General features: G+C 36.3%; 2 protein-coding genes across 4 annotated transcripts in view; one reads left to right on the top strand and one right to left on the bottom strand.

The window, feature by feature from the left end:
* The window catches only part of LOC150101172 (uncharacterized), a 116,882-nt gene extending 114,575 nt beyond the window's left edge, over nucleotides 1-2,307 (top strand). Inside the window, exon 8 of the mRNA XM_090402183.1 lies at nucleotides 2,140-2,307. Within this exon, the coding sequence (XP_090258309.1) occupies nucleotides 2,140-2,307 (168 nt within the window). The remainder of the gene's footprint in view (nucleotides 1-2,139) is intronic.
* Nucleotides 2,081-18,775, bottom strand: part of LOC150101170 (TELO2-interacting protein 2-like) — a 161,364-nt gene continuing 144,669 nt past the window's right edge. For all 3 annotated transcript variants that reach the window (XM_090401444.1, XM_090401443.1, XM_090401445.1), the window contains one exon: nucleotides 2,081-2,303. The gene's annotated coding sequence lies outside the window, so the exon portion shown is untranslated. The remainder of the gene's footprint in view (nucleotides 2,304-18,775) is intronic.

The raw sequence follows: 18,775 nt of genomic DNA, 5'->3' as shown, positions 1-18,775 counted from the left end.
CCTCTGAACCACCTTTGTTGTATGTGCAGCATAGCATGGCACATTGTCCTGTTGGAAGAAACAATTGGTTGCATTCCCATAGAACCCTACCATTGCTGCAGGACGATGCTCAGCCAGCACTTTCTGTTACCTAGAGGGACTGAGTCTCGTGCCCACAGCTGCAGAACAGAACATTGCCCATACCATGACTCTTTCACTTTCAGCACGAGCCAGTCTCGGTCATATCTCTTGTGAAGGTGCCTCCAAACCCATATTTGTCCATCAACTAAGAGTGGAGAGTAAAGCGACTCATCATTCCACATCAGTTTTGTCCACTTGTCCAGTGCTGATGCCTCTGAGATGAAAGGCTTCCTCTTCACAGCCTGCCCGAAAAACCCCATCTAATGAAGAGCATGCCACATAGGAAGGTGTGGATCCACTGATATACCAGATCCACTGATATAGCAACTGTGATGGCCTAAAGAGTGGTTCTACAAGTCTTTGTGACCTCTTGGGCAATGGCCCGTTTGTCACAGTACGAAAGGATATGGAGTCTTCCTGATCGTGGTGCACTTACTGTAGCACCTTGTTTCTCATATTTCTGTACAGTTTCATGTACAGTTGATTGTGGCTACCCAGTCAGGACATGCCTCATTCAAAGTCACTTAACTGACAAGTCTTGGGCATGCTAGCCAGCTGTGTTCTTCAAAACTGCTATGTTGGATGTCTATTACCTTCCTTTTATAGTAGATTTCATGCAGTGCTTTATGGGAAGTCAGCATACACATGTGTACAAAAACAAAAACCTAGACGATAACTCATGTCTAGACACTAATGCCAGGAGCATCAAAAACAAAGGAGTTGCTTTAGTGATGAATATTGTTGGCATTAGTGAAACTCAGCTCTCTGAGTCAGATGTAATAACTGGAATCGAGTGTAAAAAGTATAGTATTTTTTTAGGAAGGACAGAAGAGGTGGTGATGGGGGTAATAGTAATGATATCAGATGATTTGAGTGTAGTTAGTACCAATGGCAAATCGAGCACTACTTCATTTGCCCAAGCCAGGCCAGCGGAGATCACAGGTATTGTGTATTGGCGATCACTGCAGATGCTCAGTCATAGGTCGTATGCAATGTGTAGTGTGTATTCTCAAATTGTCTATTCAACCCCCCCTCCCTGATTAAATCCTGAATGCGCCACTGGTTACTACTATTATTACAATAAGAGTAGTAATGTTCCATGTAGCAGTGAGTTTAAGGCTATCTGGTGTAAGGAAGACTAGCATTGCCAAATGACTAATCATTATCCAAATATTGAATAGAGAGAGAGAAGACAAGTGCATGAGACGAGGGATTCTAGAGCTGTTGCATACCTAGATAAGAATTCAACAAAAGGGACTTCAGGATATATGTAAAATGAATGTTCAGATGAACTGTTTAGACCTTGGTTGTATAATTAAAGTCTCAGCTCAGGGATGATTCCACAGGAATAGATGACTTAAATTATCCAAATTAAGCATCACTGAAAATATGCAGCCTTGATGCACACCTCTTCACATTTTGAAAGGCTTGCCATAGTTGCCATTGATTTTTATTAACATTTCTGAGCAACTGTAGGGAGTTTTAATTAGGCACATTATTTCATATTGGTTCTCCACAGTGCCTCATGCCATGCTGAATCAAAGGCCTTCTGTATATCTATAAAATTGACATAGTATTTTATTATGTCCAATGTGATGTATTGTAAATAAATTATCTATTGTTTGGCTATGGTTGCAAAAGTCCTCATTCACTGGCTGAATCAATCATTTAATTAGTGTGAATAGTCCATTAATTAGCCAATTAATGTAAATAAATTATCCTGCTGGGTGCTCTGAAAGTATGCTTTCTATTTTCCTCTCAATTCTAGAGAGCAAGAATTTTAGGAAAATTTTGCTTGGGTGGATGGATGATTAGACTGTTAGTTCTCAACTACTACATATTATATTATACTGTTCCCTTGTTTAGGAATAGAGGTGCAACAATTATTAGGCCATGATTTGTTGTTCCAATACATCTTGACAAATTTTGAACCTTTAAAGAATTAACTGCCACTTCTAAGTTATGCTACAAATTGTAAATAAATGTCTTTATTATATAAAAAGAATGGTTTATTTACAGGGTGATGGAGGAGGACCACTTGTATGTGAAGCTGATGGATATTTTGAACTGACTGGACTAGTCTCCTGGGGTTTTGGCTGTGGTCGCAAGGATGTCCCTGGAGTTTATGTTAAAGTATCCTCATTCATTGGCTGGATCAATCAGATAATTAGTGTGAACAGTCCCTAGAAATAAAAAAAAAAGTGTCCAAATAACGTGTGTGACAATTATTTAAAGAATTTGACTGCAAAGTAGTACATTCATTATACATATTTGTGTATGTGGAACAGTTCTGTTAGCCTACCATTAGTTTTCTTTTTTTTTTTTTTTTTTTGTTAAATTTAAGTGTAAATTTGGAAATGGAACTATCAACATGTTTGTTTACAGAAACACAGTGTATATATGATAAATGGTGATTCACATAATACCCAAACATCAGTTATTAAGGGAATTTCACAAAAATTAATATATGTCTAGATACTTTTATGGCTTACACATGTAGTAAAAATATAAAATTTTATTAAAAAAAAACTCCAATCCACTATGAAGTAGACATCGCCAGGGAAAAAGACCAGCAACTACAATATAAATCATCTTATGAAAGTAGTTGCCAGTCTTTTTCCTTCACAATATCTACATTACACTGAATGAAATATAATGGATTTTTTTTTTTTAATCCATAATTGTATCTACAAATGTCTAGATTACATGTTCCCTTAAAATGTTTGATAATAAAAATGAATTGCATATTTTCATTATAGCTGCTTAATTTTGTGATTACTAGCCACATGCATGATAGTTGGTCCTTTTTTTTTTTTTTTGCATAACTAGTGTATATGGACTACTTAAAAAAAAAATAGCAATTGCATCTGGTCTTTTAATCATGGTTTTTTTTTCAAACTTCATTTCTGACACTGTATCAAAAGTACTCCTGTTTACCAATTTTATACTGCACTTCAGTAGTCAAAGGATGAACTAAAATGAAATATTTGCTATTAGTTTCATTTAGAGTTATAAATGATCTTATAAGTGATATTACATTTTCATTAACATTTTTGTTTTGGAATAAAACCTATTGATCTTTCATTTTTAAAGACTATACTACTTTATAATTATACTACAGTAAAAACAGCAGAATGATATGGGACATATTTACATTTTCTCTGCAAATATGGCATGCCTTAGCAACTGCAAAAGATATTAGAATGCTGAAAAATAAGTTTCAGTCATTACCTTTTGTGTATAATCTGGTGCTTCTTCTTCATTAATTTATATGGATTTAAACCATTAAAATATGTTTAAAAAAATGTCATACCATTAACATTATTAAGACATAACTTGCTACTATTGAATGATGAAGCATTTTTCAGCCTGCAGTCTTTGAAAGTTTAAAGTGTTTTTGGTGGGAGTGAATTAAAAAATTTGAAATATTTCAACAACCCACATAAGCATAATTTACATGGGATGTTGAAGAGAATGTGTATGGAAGCAATTACTTCCCTGTGCTTTCTAGAACTGTGTTCTCTTTCACAGATGCCCAGGCTGAGTGGAATACATTTTCATAGCTTGCAGAGTTTAATCTTAAAAGAGACAGCCAAACACCTATCAATAAGGAAGTGCTGTATGTAACAGACTGTACTATCCAGGTAGCAGCAAAAGCAATTCCAAAAATGTCATCTCAATTTCCACTCTATCCAAAACCATACTGGAACACTGTATGCGAAGCAGCTAAAAAAGATCAAGCCAGAGCAGGGGGGGGGGGGTTATATTTCCTAGATACTATTCCACATCAAACCTCAGTCTTTAAAGTTGCTTGAGCTAAAGCATGTTCATCAGATGTTAGTCAAAAGCAGTCTTAAATCATTATTGATCTGCTGTTTAATTATTGGAGACCTGAAAAAGACCCAAGTTTGGTTCTCTGGAGCAGGATTCTTGGACTATGTAAAAATAAATAAAATATACTAAATTGAATGGCTGTTGTAATAGATATGGTATGAAGGTCAGCAATAAAAAGACAAAGACAATGAAAATAGGTAGAATTGTTGAAAATGTCAACTGTGTTTTGAATGGCGAACCTGTGGAACAAGTAAAACATTTCAGCTACTTGGGCACGATTTTTAGTGAAGATGGTAAATTAAATATGGAAATAGACAACAGAATCAACAAAGCTGGTATGGTAGGAAGTCAATTGAATAAATTCATATGGAATAAGAGAGAAATTAGTCAGAACACTAAATTAGCTGTATACAAGACAGTGTTCAAACCAGTTTTAACTTATGGATCTGAGAGCAGGGTCAGAAGTAAAACACTTGGCCAAAGACATGAGAGTCCTGAGAAAGATTAGAAGCGTGAACAGATGGCATCAATGGCAATATCATATTAAAAACGAGGATATTAGGAAAGAACTTGACATAGTCAGCATCCAGGAATGCGTTAGCAGAGCTAATCTCAGGTGGTATGGTCACTTAAACAGAATGGGCGAGGAAAGATTAGCAAAACAAGTGTTCTCTGCCAGGTTGGCAGGAAAACGACCCAGAGGAAGACCAAGATATAGGTGGATTGATACGGTACAAAGTGCCTTAGACAACAGAAATATAAGATCTGATAATGTTGGAGTCTTGACAAGTAACAGACTGATTTGGAGGAAAATTGTAGGTAAGAAGTTAGTAATGATGTAAATTTTTCATGTAGTACTATCATATCCTGTACACCTCTTGAGGGTACATGTCAGGAATTTGATGATGATGATAATAATAAAATAATAAAAAACCTTAGTATACTCACCATAACGATGCACTATAAGCTTACAACTTTTCATGAATAAAAATCATACAACCAGTACAAAAGAGGTATGGGATAAAATCCAGAAAATCAAAGGTAGGAACATAATGGATGCATAGTTGTTGAATGCTAAGTAATTACAGACACTCTAGAAGAAAGCTTTGCAAGAATGTCAGCAACAGTTTTATATGCTCCTAAATTTTTAAATATCAAAAAGTGAAAACAAAACAGCAGTTTAGCTTCTCTTTAAATGGAACTGAAAAGAGCACTGTTATTTTGTCTCATACATTGTTGTAGAGACTGAGAACATCCATGAAGAGATGATAAAACATCTCTTTCTCCATCTTCCACGGGGCTACTCTTACTATATAACAATATTTACTAAGAAGTTTTTAGATTCATTGCAAATGACCATTGTTACAGTCATGAAAAGATCCAAAACTAGCAAACAATTAATATTCTATTGCTTTGACCAAATACCTGACTTCTACGATATCTAGAAAAAAAAATTTTTTTTTTCCAAACCACAATTATTACACGGGCAACTCCATGAGTCACCTTATCCTCTATGGAATGGGATGCTGATCAATGTTTCTTGCGTTGTTTATATTATGAACATGTCTATGCAAAGCTTGGGTTGAAAGTCTGTCTGTACAGAGAATACTCTTTGAAGGTTGGATCTTATCCACCAGCAGGGACAGTGAACAACTGCTGGTGAATGTACATTACCCATTCAGAGCCTTTATGGCAAAGTGAATGAACCTTCTCTTACTCACTTCAACACAAACAATTATCACTTAGCTATGCCTTAAAAATAAAATTTTTGCTTAACCATTCTGCCTTAGAGGAATTACATTGTAGAATGTTGCATACAAAATTTTATCAAGTATGATATATAGAAACAGTAATAGGAGAGTACCAGTGTGGTTTCAGAAATAAAAGATCCACACCTGATAATATATATGAGAAATGTTTAGAATATGATATAGACTTTCATAATTTATATATTGATTTCCAATAAGCATTTGATAAATTAAATAGACAAGAAATGATACACAGCTTGAAAACACTGGGAATATCAGGAAAATTAATTAGATTAATTAAAATCACATTAGAAGGACCCAAAGCAGTAGTTAAAATACAAGGTAAATTAACAGATGCCTTTGAAATAAGCTGTGGAGTAAGAAAAGGAGATGTACTTTCAGCAATAATAAGAAAGTTAAATATGAGAGGATTTATTAATAATAAATTAATACAAATATATGTGCATATGCAGATGATATAGCAATAATAAGTTGTAGGAGAAAAGATTTAGAAGAGAAATTTGAAGAACTTAATAGAAACGCTAAGGAAGTTGGATGGCAAATTAACAAACAGAAGACTAAATATATGCAATGTGGAAAAATATTACAAGATATATAGGTGAATACAGTTTTAAATATTTAGGTTCATTAATAACAAAAAAAAATAATATATCTGAAGAAATTAATAGTAGAATCAAGGAGTGCTTAAGGGTCAAAGCCGTATAACTGAGAGGAGACCTCCACCTAGCATTTAAAGAAATACGGAGAACCGACCAGGCCTTCTGACCTAACATCCAATCCTCACCTTCTTGTGGTGCACCCTGTTGGGTATCTACCTGGATACTGAACGAATGAGTATGGGCTGGAAATTTGGGATTTAGCAGACCAAATTGTATTCTTATTGGCTTAAACCAAAATAAAAAATGATGGTACAACATGACAAAATTTCATGCCGGCTGGGGCATCGATTGGTTAAACAAGACCCCCGTTGTTTTCACCAGGGAACCGGAGCGAACAGCGAAAAGTCAGCTACCGGAACAAATCTGAAAGCACACCCCAACTCAAGATCACCAGAGTTAAAGATTGGTACTATCAACATAAGAAGCCTGAATGGCAAAGAAATGGAGCTAGCTGAGGAATTAGATAAGTATCAGATCGACATAATAGGGATGACTGAAACAAAAAAGACAAAAACTGGTGAGATCTTTTTGAGCAATAAAAACAAAATGTTATATTCAGGAAATGACAATCAAGGAAAAAAAGGAGTAGGCATAGTATTCAACACAAAATACAAGGCTAATCTTCTTGAATGGCATCCAGTCTCAAGTAGAGTGATGTGGGCTAATATCAGAATGGGGAATTAGACAATGAGACTTATTTGTGCCTACAGTCCCACAGAAAGTTCTACTAAGGTAGAAGTGGAAGAATTTTTTGATGCTTTAGAAAAAGCAACTGACACAATGAAAAAGGAAAAGTTGGTCCTTGTTGGGGATCTGAATAGCAGAGTAGGAAATGATTGTCAGACATGCAAAAATATTTTGGGAAAATTTGGAGAAAAGAGCAAAGCTAATAATAATGGCAAATATCTGTTGGATTTCTGCTCAGGACATGGACTGGTTATTACTAACACCATGTTCCAACATAAAAATGTGCACAAATTCACATGTAGCGAAGAAGCAAGGAATAAGAAAAGTCTCATTGACTGTGTTATTGTTGATAGATTTTCTCCCTGGTGCAGGACACCAGAGTGTACAGAGGATTTGAAATTGGAAGTGATCACTATTTAGTCTTGAGCAGGATAAAATTGAATTTCATATTGAAAAGAATAACATGAAAGAAAGTTTTAAAGTGAATAAAAGTTGAGCAGCTCTCAGATGCGAATTGTAGACTAAAATACACAATTATTGAAGAAAAATGAAAGAGTTTGAGAACAGGAAGAAAACCCTGATTGATTCAGCTAGAGGCATGTGGTAAGGTAGTCTGCAAGAGCAATCAGAACTTCATGGTGGACACAGGAAGTTAAAGAGGCAGTGAAGGAGAAGAAGAAAACATATCAAAAGTTCCTGGCAAATAAGTCAGCTTTCGCTCTTAGAGAATACAGAGACAAATGTAAGAAAGCAAAACATTGTGTAAAACTAGCTAAATAAAAGTCATGGGAGGACTTTGGCAAGAACATAGAAAATAAATATCAAGAAGGTGGTAAGATATTCCAGAGGTTGTTGAAGAAGCTTAGAAATGGAAGAAAGAGTGCTGTAAAAGGAGTTAGAGATGATAAAGGTGACATGAAAATGGGAGAAAAAGATATTCTTGAAGTATGGAGTAATTGCTAAATGAAACAAGCAGTGATAGCACAGTGGTAAAAAACACTCAACAGGCATACAGTCAGGAATATATATCCATACTTGAAGTAGAAAAAGCCACCAGGAGTAGATGATATTCGACCAGAGATGCTGAAGTATGGTGGTATAAAAGTCTTACAGTGGCTGCATTGCATAGTTCAGAAAGCCTGGACAGAGGGACGATGGAGTAAAGCTCTAATAGAATCCATATATAAAAAACGGAAATAAAACTGAATGTGAGAATTACAGAGGTATTTCCCTACTGAGTGTTCCTGACAAGATCTATGCAAGTATACTTGAGAAAGGGTTGAGAAGAATTGTGGAAGAAAAGCTCGATTCAGGCCAAATAGAGGCTGTCAGGATCAGATCTTCACTTTACGACAAATAGTTGAGAAAGCATGGGAATATAACAAAGAGCTATATTTAAGTTTTGTTGATCTGGAAAAGGCAAATGACAAGGTGCCAAGAGAGAAGCTATTTAATACACTACAGTTATATGGTGTCAATGGGGCATTATATCAAGCAATACTTAGTCTTTATTTGAGTTGTAAGTCAGCAGTTAGAATTGAAGGAAGTACAGGAAGATGGTTTAATGTTAAATCTGGTGTGAGACAAGGATGTTCATTATCTATATGGATCACATTATGAAGGAAAGTGGTATTGAAGATGTTAATGTCATCTCTTTGCTTTATGCGGACAATGTAATACTTCTAAATAAATCCGCTACAAGTTTGCAACATTCCCTGACTAAATTGAATAACTGTTGTAATAGATATGGTATGAAGGTCAGCAGTAAAAAGACAAAGACAATGAAAATAGGTAGAATCGTTGAAAATGTCAACTGCGTTGTGAACAGAGAACCTGTGGAACAAGGAAAATGTTTCAGCTACTTAGGCATGATTTTTAGTGAAGATGGTAAGTTTTAAAAGAGGTATACCATGAGTAGACATATCGATACAAAATTAATAATGGAAAAATATCATGTATAAAGATTATTTATTAGTATAATTTTCGCCTGTATGTCACAGGCATCTTCAGTACATTAAGCTCAAATTAAATAATAACTGACAATTCCAAAAAGCGCCACTTAAGTAGTTGGTGTAAGATAACTAAAAAGGTCAATAACTTTCTTTAAAAGTTAGGAAAGATGAGCTGATTTGTAAAGTACTATATCCCATAAAGGGGATAGACGTAAGCCGTCCGATCTGTTTAAGTTAGGAGAATGAAGTAGAGTTTCACATGTTTCTTTATAAAGGCGTTCCATGAGAAACTGACTTTTGTGAAGAACTTTTGTCTTTCTCCAATGAACTCTGTGTCTGGTGAAGATGGCGTGTTCTGACGTAAGCCGTCCGATCTGTTTAAGTTAGGAAAATGAAGTAGAGTTTCACATGTTTCTTTATAAAGGCGTTCCATGAGAAACTGACTTTAGTGAAGAACTTTTGTCTTTCTCCAATGAACTCTGTGTCTGGTGAAGATGGCGTGTTCTGCAAGTCCAGACTTTTCAGGTTTAAAGTATTCAATATAAGATTGGTGTTCTTCTAGCTGAATAGAGGGAGATCTTCCCGTGTCTGAAATAAGATAATCCACAAGAGCACGGAATCTGGTAGACACTTGGATGATTAAGATGTGGAAGCTTGTCCGTAGGAGAAGTGAGAAAGGTGGAGATTTTTCTAAACGGTCGAAAGGCAACAAAAATATTCAGTGGTTTTAAAACTTTTGCTATACGTTCAGTGATGCCTTATACATAAGGGATAGTAATGCGCGTTATTTCTTCTGTGTTTGAAGAGGAAGACATATTAAAACTACTCAAAGTTCTTTTAATGAAGCAATTCTTATAACCATTAGATAGAAAGGAAGAAGTTATATATTGTACTTCTTTCTGTAAAAGATAGTCTGAAGAACAAAAGGAGTGGGCCCGATGAACCAGTGTTTTAATAGTTCCTGCCTTTTGACTGGGATGGTGATGAGATTCTGCAAGGATATAATGGCCTGTATGAGTCTTCTTTCTATAAACTGAGAAATGTAGGTTACCATCTGGTTGGTGAAGAATTAGAAGATCTAAAAAGGCTAACTGTTTATTTGATTCTACTTCTAGGGTGAACTTGATCCTAGGATGAAATGCGTTTAACTTAGTGAGAAATTGTTGAAGTTCATCAGAAGAGCCATTCCATACAGCAAAAATGTCAGACATATCTGAACCAATGAGTAGGTCTGGGAGAAATGTTGTCAAAGATACGTTGTTCAAAATGTTCCATAAAGAAATTGGAGATAGCAGGAGAAAGAGGATTACCCATTGCTGTTCCTTCAATTTGTTGATACAACTTATTTTTAAAGGAAAAATAACCAGAATTTATTACAAAATCAAATACGTTTACAATGTCTGAAGGAAATTCCTGTTGTAGTAATTCAATACTTTCCAAAAGAGGTACATTTGTAAATTAAGAAACAACATCTAAACTGATCATGATATCAGAAACGTCCAAATGAAGATCTGAAATTTTATTTTTGAAATCCAAAGAACTGATACTTATATAAAAAATACTTTGGATTTCAAAAATAAAATTTCAGATTTTATTTTTGAAATCCAAATATATATAAATTCCATTATATCCATGCAGAATCTCATCACCATCCCAGTCAAAAGGCAGGAACTATTAAAACACTGGTTCATCGGGCCCACTCCTTTTGTTCTTCAGACGATCTTTTACAGAAAGAACTACAATATATAACTTCTTCCTTTCTATCTAATGGTTATAAGAATTGCTTCATTAAAAGAACTTTGAGTAGTTTTAATATGTCTTCCTCTTCAAACACAGAAGAAATAACGCACATTACCATCCCTTATGTACAAGGCATCAGTGAACGCATAGCAAAAGTTTTAAAACCACTGAATATTTTTGTTGCCTTTCGACCGTTTAGAAAAATCTCTACCTTTCTCACTTCTCCTAAGGACAAGCTTCCACATCTTAATCATCCAGGTGTCTACCAGATTCCGTGCTCTTGTGGATTATCTTATTTTGGACAAACGGGAAGATCTGCCTCTATTCGGCTAGAAGAACACCAATCTTATATTGAATACTTTAAACCTGAAAAGTCTGGACTTGCAGAACATGCCATCTTCACCAGACACAGAGTTCATTGGAGAAAGACAAAAGTTCTTCACAAAAGTCAGTTTCTCATGGAACGCCTTTATAAAGAAACATGTGAAACTCTACTTCATTCTCCTAACTTAAACAGATCGGATGGCTTACGTCTATCCCCTTTATGGGAGATAGTACTTTACAAATCAGCTCATCTTTCCTAACTTTTTATTGTATTCATTTTTTTTTTTTTTTAAGGAAAGTTATTGACCTTTTTAGTTATCTTACATCAGCTACTGAGGAGGTGCTTTTTGGAATTGTCAGTTATTATTTAATTTGAGCTTAATGTACTGAAGATGCCTGTGACACAGGTGAAAATTATACTATTAAATAATCTTTATACGTGAATTTTTTCCGTTATTAATTTTGTATCAATGGTAATATCATATTAAAAACAAGGAGATTAGGAAAGAACTTGACATTGTCAGCATCCAGGAATGTGTTAGCAGAGCTAATCTCAGGTGGTATGGTCACTGCCAGGTTGGTAGGAAAACGACCCAGAGGAAGACCAAGATATAGGTGGATTGATACGGTACAAAGTGCCTTAGACAACAGAAATATAAGATCTGATAATGTTGGAGTCTTGACAAGTAACAGACTGATTTGGAGGAAAATTGTAGATAGGAAGTTAGTAATGATGTAAATTTTTCATGTAGTACTATCATATCCTGTACACCCCTTGAGGGTACATGTCAGGAATTTGATGATGAATCATGGCTGGAAATAAGTGTTATTTATAAAAAGGTAATGAGTAATAAGGTTCTTAATCTTAATTCTAAATTAAAATTTTATTAACAATTAAAAGACTTGTAACAACATATGGATGTGAAGCGTGGCCATCAACACAAAAAGATATAGATAGACTGAGAATCTTTGAAAGGAAAATATATTGACCAATAAAAGAAGAAAATGGAATATGGAGAATTAGAACAAATAATGAACTTGAACAACTAATTAATGGTGAAGATATATAAATAAGGATATATAGAAAGAATGGAAAAAGGAGTTTAAAAATATTTGAATGGAAACTATTAGGACAAATGAAGAAAGGTAGACCAAGAAAAAGATGGATTGATGATGTACAGAAAGATCTTACAACTTTAAAAGTTAAGAATTGGAAGAATATTGCACAGAAAAGAAAAGAATGGCTATATATCATTTTGCATGCTAAAACTCATAAAGAGTTGTAAAGCTAGAAGAACTCTTCTGCCTGGACTAGTATTTTTTTCCTTACATTGTGAAGGTCAATATGATTCATATCTGACTGCTTTTTGTTCCTTTAGTATAATGTGAAAGAGATTATACAAGCTCTCCATATAGGTCCTGCACTATAAGAGAAACAATAGTTTCCATACAGGGAATCAGTCAAGTGACCAGTGGTGTAAAGCTATTATCTAGGGGGATTATGACTGAATGCTTCTAAGTTAGAATCCTGTTCAGCCACTGTAACACCATTCATGACTCATACATCAAAAGGCAGTGCTGACTGAAGTTACATTCATACTGTTATTATTATTATTATTATTATTATTATTATTATTACGGGCAACTCCAGGGAGTCATTAGACTCATCGAGGGAGGCCCCAAATCATTTTCATCACAACTATTCGACATTCATACAGTATCTATCATACCTCGCCTTAAACTCATTCACTGTCACAGCATCCACCACAGACTCAGGGAGCGCATTCCACTCATTCACTACTCTAAAAGTAAAGAACCCAGCTCTAACACCTTTACTAACCACACTTTTGCCCAGTTTCCATGGATGTCCCCTAGTCCTCCCACAACCAGCCCTGTTCTCAAAAATATCTTCTGAATTAATTTTATAGAAACCCTTCAGTAATTTGAATGTCTCAATCATATCTCCCCTCCTCCGCCTATCAACCAATTTTTGCAACCCACAAATCCTCAACCTGTTCTCATACGGTTCATTCCACAGACCTGCTATCATCTTGGTCACTCGCCTCTGGATCCTCTCCACCTCCTCCCCATCAAGAAGAAACCTAGGTGACCAAATCTGAGCACAGTAGTCGAGATGAGGTCTTATCAAGGCTCGATACAGAGGAACAATAACCTGCTTGTCTCTGCTTGTCAACGTATTCTTCAGCAACCAAGTGATTTGATGAGCTGATTTGGCCACTTTTGCAATGTGTCCCCTAAATTTCAATTCCTTATCCACCAACACTCCTAAATCTCGTGCCTCATCAATTTCCTGGAGCACGGTTCCACCAATGCAGTAAACTGCCTCCCATCTTTTCACCCCAAAATGCATAACCTTACATTTTGCCACATTAAATTGACATCCATTCTCCCTAGCCCAGACCTCCAATCTATCCAAATCATCCTGCAAAATTTTGACGTCATCTGCATTCACTATTGCCCTACCCAACTTCGCATCATCCGCAAACAAATGAACTGTTCCTCTCAGATCCTTTCCTATATCATTTATGAACAAATTAAACAGCAGTGGTCCAAGAACAGATCCTTGTGGTACACCACTAGTCACAGGCCGTCTTGTGGACTCTACTCCTGAGTAAACCACTCTCTGATATCTCTCCGTCAACCACCCTCCTATCCATCTCACCAACCCTATGTCCATTCCCATATGCTGCAATTTACTGATTAGAATTCCATGTGGTATCCTGTCAAAGGCCTTAGCAAGGTCCAGCAGAATCACTGTAAACCCATTACCCTTATCCAGTTCAGCCGTCACTGTGTTATGATGATGAAACCTCTAGAACAGAAGCATTATTAAAGTATGTGTTGAGAATATGTAGTTACTGCTGCTTCCTGCACCACATCATCCAGCCACCAAATCATTTGCAAATTACCTAGGTATACTGGTCTGGATATCATGCTTAGAAGAGTGGCTACCATCCTGCAGTCGACTGACTCATCCACCAATTTGCACTAAAACTGATATTTTCTCCGCCCCCCCCCCCCCCAACCAGCAAAGAAAATCTCTTACTTCATCATCAGCTTACCTGCTGCTATTTCGTGCATGTACACAAAAGAGCACTCTGATTTCTTATCAGTCTATACTGATAGTTCAAGATCTAAGTTGTCTGTTTATCTTAACCATATTGTCTCCAGTAACTATTCTGCTGAACTACATACCATACAGCTTGCACTTCAATACATAAAGAAAACCACTACCAAAAATGCATTATTTATACACTTAACTGAGTTATTTACAGGCCATATGTTCTCTTGTGTACAGTCTGCATTCACTATATGTTCTACAATTATTATTATATCAAATGATGGCACTTAATTTGAATGTTTGCTTGTACTGAAAACCCCAGCCACATTAGAATCAGGAAAAATGAGATGGCAGATGGAAGCTTCTAGGTCAGTTTGATATACATACTAGAGTTAGTTAATAAAAGCAAACTTAACTGATCTGTGGCAGTCATCCTAACAGGTGGCACTAACAAATAAACTGAAATTATACATTGAGAGTAAATGTAGAAACAGGAGACAGAGGAAACAAAGGACAGATGACCCACTTATGCATGAGTACTAACTTCACTTACCATACACCATCTGCTGATGGAGAGTCACCATTTTACTTGAGAGAGAAATTTATCCCTTAAATGTATTCCATAATAATATATCCCATAATGTCTAAGGCTCAGATAGAGCCATATACATTTTGCCTCTTATCAAGGCCTTGTAAAAAAGGCAAAATGACTCTTCATGTCAAGGTTCATTTCAGCCACTGCAATTATCCTTGAAGTTGTATTTGCAATCTCTGCTATATAGCCCTTGAAATTCAACTTCTTATCTACTAAAACTCTAAGATCACCTAGCCTGATCTAGTATAATCCCACCAATATAATATGACACTGGATATGATATCTCATCGCAAAAAAGGGCATAACTTTACATTTACATAACATTAAACTGACAGCCATTTTCACATGCCCACAATTCCACATTTCTGATTATCCTGCATATCTTTGCATTATCAGTAAATAGCTATCAGGTACATGTCAAATCTTTCCTGATGTCAATAATCTACAAGGGTGGTCTGAATAGTTCTTGGCCAAACAATGAAAAAACACACTAAATTGGCCAAACAGCAAAGCGCAATTGAATGTTCAGCACATCCATACCATATTGAAGCATTTTACTCTATATTCAATTGTTTCAGTTACTACATTTAGAAGGGACAGAGGCTTTTATCTAGGAACTGATAAGAGATGGTTTCCTGTCATCTTGAGGTAATCCAATGCACTCTATCAGCTTAATAAAGACATTGTAGGTTCAGTTCTTATCACTAACTACAACTTTTTTTCTGAGCTTTACGAGGGTGGTCTGAAAAGTTCTTGGACTAATAATGAAAAAACAAATTTATAATTTCAAAATTATTTTTATTTTTCAACATGACCTCCCTTAAGACATACATTCATTCCAGTGATGCTCCAGCCCCACTGTCCCATCCCTGTACCAATTCTCAGTAAGATCTGCAAAATACCCCTCTACAGCTGCAATCACCTCTTGATTCAAAGAAAAACGCTGACCAGCAAGAAAGAGTTTGTTTTGGGAAGAGACAGAAGTCAGAGGGAGCCAAAGCTGGGGAATAGGGTGGATGTTCCAACAATTCAGAGTGCAGATCCCTTAATTTTTCCATTACCAAAACACCTTTATGGGCAGGTGAGAGATGATTTTTTTCTTCTGCAAACCAGGTCTTTTCTCACGAATTTTTTCATCTAGTCTGGTTAAAAGATCAGATTAATATTTCCCTGTTATTGTTTTACCCTTTTCAAGATAATTAATAAACAAAATGCCTTTAGCATCCCAAAACACCGATACCATGACCTTTCCTTCTTTGATGCTGAACAACCAGCTTCTGTCCACTGTTTTGACTACTGTTTGGATTCTGGTATGTAATGGTGAATCCAAGCCTCATCCATAGTAATAAATCGACACACAAAATCAGTTTTATTCTTGTTAAAATGCTCCAAGAACTGTTCAGAGATTTTCACGTGAGTGTGTTTTTGATCTGCTGTGAGCAAGCGTGATATCCATCTTGTGCAAAGCTTTTTCATTTGCAATTCTTCATGCAATATATATCCTACACGTTCTTTTGAAATGCCTATAGTCTCAGCAGTTTCATGCACTTTGACTTGCCGGTCATCCAATACCATATCGTGCACTTGATCAATGATTTCTGGTGTTGTTTCACTTTTTGGACGTCCTTCATGTGGATCATTTCAAGGCTGGTACAGTCACGTTTAAACTTGCCAGCCCATTTCTTAATTGTCGAAAAAATGATGTTTATGAACTTCAATGAATTTCTTTTGGCATTAAACCTTCTTTTACAAAGAATTTTATAACTGCATGATACTCAATTTTATCCATTTCAAGGGATACAGACAACATTTTCATTTCAGATAGCTGTATAAAACAAACTACTTGATAGAATGACTTGCAATTTCACATGGATGCTTATGACAGATGTACCAACTTAGAAAAAAAAAAACCTTGACATCTATGGTTGAGGCCGAGAACCTTTCAGACCACCCTCGTATAGACTGATTAACAATGGACCAAGGATGAACCCTTATGGTACACCACTGATTACTTTAAATCTTGCAGACTCACATCCTCCATATACCACTTTTTGATATATGCCAATCAGCCATGCTCTTATCCATGCCAATATTTTGTAATCTAATCTGATATTCTCCAATTTATGTAACAGTCCTGCATGCTGTATTCTGCCAAAAGCCTTAGCAAAATACAAAACTATCATGGTATATCCATTCCCCTTGTCTAACTTGGCAGTAACATTATTATACGGAGGCTGTTCAATAAGTTATAAGACTATATTTATACAGAAAACAGATTACCTTTAATCGTCATCATTTACATGGTCTTTTTCGAAGTAACTACCGTGAGATGCGATGCATTTGTCCCAACGTTGCGTCCACTTCTTAAACACATGTGAAAGTCTGTTTTTTGAGAGTTCTTTCAAAACCGCCTCCGCAGCTTTTACATATGCTTTGTTGCTTTCGAAATAGTGGTTTCTTGAGCTGAGGAAACAGCCAGAAATCAGGACTGTATGGAGGGTGTGGTAGGATATCTATGTTGTTTTTCTGCAAAACGTCCACCACACAACCAGCAATATGTGGCCTTGCGTTATCGTGGTGCAATAAGAAGCCATTCTTCAGCAATGGACGCTTCCTTTTGACGTGCTGTACCATTGTCCGTAAAACATCTGCATAGTATGAGCTGTTTACAGTATTCCCGGGTTCTACAGTGTGTTGGTAAACAATGCCTTCATAGCCAAAAAACATTATGGTCATAACTTTACCAGCCGATTTTACAGTTTTTGCTTTCTTGGGGGAAGGCAAAGACGGATGCTTCCATTCACTGCTTTGTTGTTTCATTGTAGGGTCATAATGATACAACCAAGCTTCAACTGCTGTAATGATGCGTTTTAAGAAGTTGTCACCTTCTTCTTCCAGTCTTTCTTTCCATTCTGTGCACATACCCACTCGATGCTGCATTTGCTCCAGTGTCAAGAGTTTGGGAATCCATCGGGCGCAAACACGTTTCAGTCCCAAATGTTCAGCCATGATTGAGTGAACACTTCCCACAGAAATATTCAGGACAACATGCAGCTGGCGTACTGTAATTCTGCGATCCTCCTTGATGATAATCGCTGCTGTGTTGATCATTGTCTCTGTGATGGACGTTGAAGGTCTTCCCTCACATTTAAGATCTTCCACATTTTGCCTTCCTTCCTTAAAAGTTTTATGCCAGCGAAGAACACTTGTCCTCGACATTGCTTCATCGTGGAAAGCTTCGCATATCATGTTAAAAGTGTCTGATGCCGATTTTTGCAAACGCACACAAAATTTAATCGCATAACGCTGTTCCAAGGATGCTTCCATTTCGACGACTGGTCGTGGCTCGTAGGCGCACCGAAACAAGCTTGTGTTTAGTCACGTGACACTCTGGCACATCAGCCCGTATACGCCATCTATCAAGCTCTTTTGTTAATACAGACAGCAACATTTCTTTATTCCAGAGAAATTAATATTGTGATGAGTGGTTTCGCGACAGTAAAATTAGTCTTATTACTTATTGAACAGCCCTCGTAGAATGTGAGCAAGTCGCTCAAACATGACCTTCCCTTAGTAAACAAACCCATGCTGTTCATTGCAAACTCTAGTTTCTCTGTCAACCCATTTTTCTACGTGAGCTCTAACCAACTTTTCCAAAATCTTCACCACCATTCTAGAAATACTGATAGGTCAATACTTGGATAGATCAATCTGTGAACCACCCTTGTGCAATGAACAGCATGAGTGGAATCTTGCTGTCCTGAGACTCTAATTATATAGTCTCAAAGGAACTGCCACTTCAGCTGAATGCTCTTTTAGCATCTGTGCTGATATCCCATCAGTCCCTATTGCCGAATTCTTATTCAGTTCGTGCAACAGCTCTAGTACCTCCTCATACACCTCAGTTTCTTCATTCAGTGAAGAGGTAGCAGTGATTGTAATATGGCATACACCAGATTGATAGCTTTTAGCAAAATTGGCACTCATTATTTGCATTCTGCATCTGCCACATA

The sequence above is a fragment of the Typopeltis vanoorti genome, chromosome 12, assembly GCF_054136105.1.
Source record: "Typopeltis vanoorti isolate ZY-2024b chromosome 12, IOZ_Tvanoo_1.0, whole genome shotgun sequence".
Lineage (NCBI taxonomy): Eukaryota > Metazoa > Arthropoda > Arachnida > Uropygi > Thelyphonidae > Typopeltis > Typopeltis vanoorti.
Note: the sequence above shows the minus strand (reverse complement) of the source record. Positions and strands in the feature narration are given on the sequence as shown.